The sequence below is a fragment of the Rhamphochromis longiceps genome, linkage group LG6 (assembly GCF_057381845.1).
Source record: "Rhamphochromis longiceps isolate RC_006_pf linkage group LG6, R_longiceps_female_GT1.1, whole genome shotgun sequence".
NCBI classification, from domain to species: Eukaryota; Metazoa; Chordata; class Actinopteri; order Cichliformes; family Cichlidae; genus Rhamphochromis; species Rhamphochromis longiceps.
In genome coordinates this window covers 898,728-902,609 of record NC_140562.1, presented here as the reverse complement: position 1 = coordinate 902,609, position 3,882 = coordinate 898,728, and the positions used below count along the sequence as shown (strand labels likewise).

The window sequence follows — 3,882 nt, the reverse complement described above, 5'->3', positions numbered from 1 at the left end:
TGATTTGCAGGCTCACTTTGCTCCGGGACTTGACGACTGGCCCAACCCGTACAGTCTTTGTCTCTTAATACTGAATGTTGAAAACTGATACTCATGGACACCTTATTTCAGCCTCTTTACTTTGCATAAGAGACCCAAAGCTTTACATCAACATGATGTTGTCTAGTGGACCAGCACGTCCATTACATGTTTTGCCGTTATTGCTGTTTGTTACGAGTTCAAATATTGAGGGTGAGCACAAAACAATAATGGTCCAGAAGAGCTTCGGTCAAACAATGATTTTAATGAACACGCGCGTGGGGAGATGAACACTGCCCACAGACAGCATCGATCTCCGCCCAAGCAGTTGTTTTATACCATCAGGGTTTACTTTTATGACGCCCCCTCATGCGTCAAGCAGATACAACACAGGCATAAGTTTCAAAACCACAAATGTTCTGTTGACGACTTTGGACACATTTAAAAGGACATCTTCTCCGTCTGGAGGCCAGGTGCTTCCTATTAATCTTCTAACTCTCGCTTATCTCCTGGAACAAACTGTCCCTTAGGCAGACACAATTTTGCAGTCACAAGCTTTTGCAAACTATTATTTGAACTCTTACACCAACAACGCCGTTAAACTCGCCCTCCCAGAAGCCATCGTCCTCGTGGGTCTCTCTGCTCAGGATGGGGATGATGGCGCCTTCTGGGAACGACAGCTCATCTTCCGTTTGTCCCGCGTAGTCGTACAAAGCCTTTGCGAATGAAACTGCAACACAGACAGTGGCAACGAGGGTATTAAACAAAGCAGGAAATCAAAACTCCGATATTATCTGGTGGAGGCGGATCTCACTCCTCGAGTCTCCGTTGACGGAGCCGGTTGGGGGTTCGGTTTCAGGTTCGGTGGAGTTGCTGGAGGAATGGGATCGGGCGTCCAGCGCGGCCAGCGACTGCAGCATGCTCAGCAGGCTGTTGGAGGAGGGCAGCTGCAGGTATTTCTCCGGGACGTAGCCCACCTGTCCGCTACGGTTTCTGGCCTGGAAACACAGACAATGCACACAGACGATGACAACAGCCAAAAATGTTTCAACAGGAAAACTCCTAATGAGAAAAAATAAAGTCAGATGTAAAGAGTAGGGCTGTAACAATATCACTGCATTGTCGCCAGAATTTAATAACAGCCACAAAGAGAATAATAGGAGAGCTTTTGTTCGCTCTTCCTGAATTAACGAGAAATCTAAAATCCTAAACAAGCCTCTGCTGAATTCATGAAGCTTGATTTCATGAACACCGGTGGCCTCCCCTGCCGCTGCTTACTTATTTTCATTCAGATTGAAAACACTCAGAGGTATTGGGATCTCTGTTGGGGCATGCTGTGGGGAATCACAGCACTAAAACAGATCTATATAAATGATATTGCTCACATTTTTATGTATGATTATATTCATTAAAATAAATACCCCATTAAAACACTATATCTGTATATGAAAAGATAATCACCTAAGTAAATACACATAAAATATTGGCTCAACACGTGGAACATTTGCACAATGGCTCACAGGAAAGCCAGACTTACACAATAAACAAAAGTAAAACAGCAACAATGCACAATGTTCCTTCAGGGAAATGATCTGAAAACAACCACACACAAAGTACACAATGACTACACACCAGCAGCTCTGCAGAGGCGTTTATAAAAGAATGACTTCACACAATGATGGGAGCATCCACAGCTGACATTTCTACATTTAAGTAGACACCACTGACCACCCGAAAAATGTCCTCAAAGACTTCTCAAATTTTCTCCCAAAGGTCCAGGAGCAACTTTGTAACAGTCTGTGACAAACAAAGTGAAAATGACAACTAAGTAGCTGGGAGATCATCAAATTAACATTTTATATCCATGACCAGGTCACTCCGCAGATCTCAAACTGATCAAGAGTCCACGAACCGCTGTTAAAAAGCAGAAGCTGACAAACTGTGATCAAACCGGAGCGCTGCTGAGGCAGGATTGGATCACCATCAATCAGGATTTGGTCCAGATTTTCAGTAGCTGCACTTAAGGTATGAATTTAAAAACTGCCTCATTCATGAATTATTGCATTCACAAACTTGGGTGCCATGCCCGCCCACCTGCCTGCCCGGCTGGGTGACGAGAATCTCCCATCAGCCCTTTACGGCTGCAGGGCCAAAAAAGAAGCAGAGAACTGTGTATTTGTACATTTTTTGATTTGTCTGTATGTTCAGCAGAGCTTCTACCACCCAGGCCAACCTGACCTGCCTCAATGCACCGCACGCATTTTAGTTGAATTATTCTAATTCCTGAAGCCACATCAGTTCAACTGATCCCAGAGAAACACTAAAACGTCCAGTAGATAGTCTGTACCGGTGCGAGGTCTTATAAAAACTGAAACTAAATGTTTGTCAAACAGTCTAAGAGCCAGAGAGTGAACTAATACACAAAACAACCAACCCTCAAACATGAGAGTGCATCTGCTACATAACTGTGTTTGTGTTATTTTTGTACCTTGACCCAGTCCTCCATGTCGCCATCATCGATGCCCTCCAAGATTTCCTGCTCCTCGATGGTCAGCTCGTCTGGCTGAGAAGCCTGCAGACAGACAAACACGTTCATTCAAATTAAAGCTGCGATGTAACAGTTTAACCATCTTCATTTCACCCGTGATGTATATTTTTCAAATACCGCCACACTGGTGAACGGACAAAAATGCTCACTGTGGCTTCAATAACATCAGCCAGAACACTGAAGAAAACACTGAGACCATGCCTGCATTTATACCACACTTTACTCAGGACTCAGGTAATATAAAACAACTAATACTCCAAAGCAGCACAAAACTCAGACTTAAACTAGAATTTCTGTACAAATTCAAAGAGCAGGTGTTTTAAACCTGGACACAGAATCATTAGTGCCACAAAGTTTGGGAAAGTAAATCTAAATGGGGGTTAAACACGACTGGAACTGATTAAAAACAGCCAAAACAAAAAGTGGCTTCACTTCAAAGTCAGAATTATAACTGGTATCCCAGTATTCGCTGCCTGTCTGTTGTCAGACGCATTTGTGTGACCATAAATACCACTTAAGTGGGAAAAGGAACTTCTGGTCATCTCTGCTTGGACTGCTGACTCAAGTGTCAAAAAATGATTTGATAGAGGAACTTGTATTGGAAAAAAGAGGAGCAGGGTATTGATCCCTGTTGATTTACCCGTCAGTCTACAGTCATAACTTTACCTATGACTAAAATCTGACACAAATGAGCATCTTCTGAAGGATGTCACCAGTCCTTCACCTGGTGACATGTTAAAGATCCACGTCCAATCCAAATATTTAATTAAAAGTGGAGGTTGTGCATTTATTTAGGAAGATAAACAGTCTGATAAAGTCGGAACAAACACGAGCTGGAAATAGTCCCACGGTGAGGAAATGAGACGACACATCTGTAAATAAAAACTAAAAATGGGAAATAATCTAAGTTCCTGTGCAGGGCAAGGAGTACAGTACAAAGTTCACTGTTCTGCCTTCAGGCTCATAGTTCAGACTAACAAAGATAAAGACCAATCACGCAGGACTTATTATGTTTCCTGCTTTGACTTCTTACCCAGACTGTTCCATAATGTGTGTGCAGCACTTTTGTGATTAAAATCTATTTAAATTAGTTGTTTATTTCAGTGCAGACAGATTATTGACACTCAAACAATGGAGCTACTTTGTCTGTTACTTACAATTTTTTAGAAAATTAGAACATTTTTTCCTGCTTGTGTATCAATTTAGAGGAAAGGTCATCACCCAGCTTCTCAAGCTTCATACTCCAGTGATCATGAATGTCTAAAAAAAAAAAAAAATCTTTTCTGCATCTGGTATTGTTGAGATGTTTAACTCTG

At 42.2% G+C, this 3,882-nt stretch overlaps 1 protein-coding gene across 1 annotated transcript; it reads right to left on the bottom strand.

Annotated features, from left to right (window-relative positions):
• Positions 1–772: 772 nt before the first annotated feature.
• On the bottom strand, positions 773–2,531 carry LOC146667057 (F-BAR and double SH3 domains protein 2-like). The gene is made up of 2 exons (XM_085408895.1): positions 2,507–2,531; positions 773–1,016 (listed from the first exon to the last, which is right to left on the bottom strand). Exons 1-2 carry the CDS (start codon positions 2,522–2,524, stop codon positions 795–797), a joined length of 240 nt encoding a protein of 79 aa, XP_085265021.1. The 5' UTR covers positions 2,525–2,531; the 3' UTR covers positions 773–794.
• Between the last annotated feature and the right edge of the window lie 1,351 nt (positions 2,532–3,882).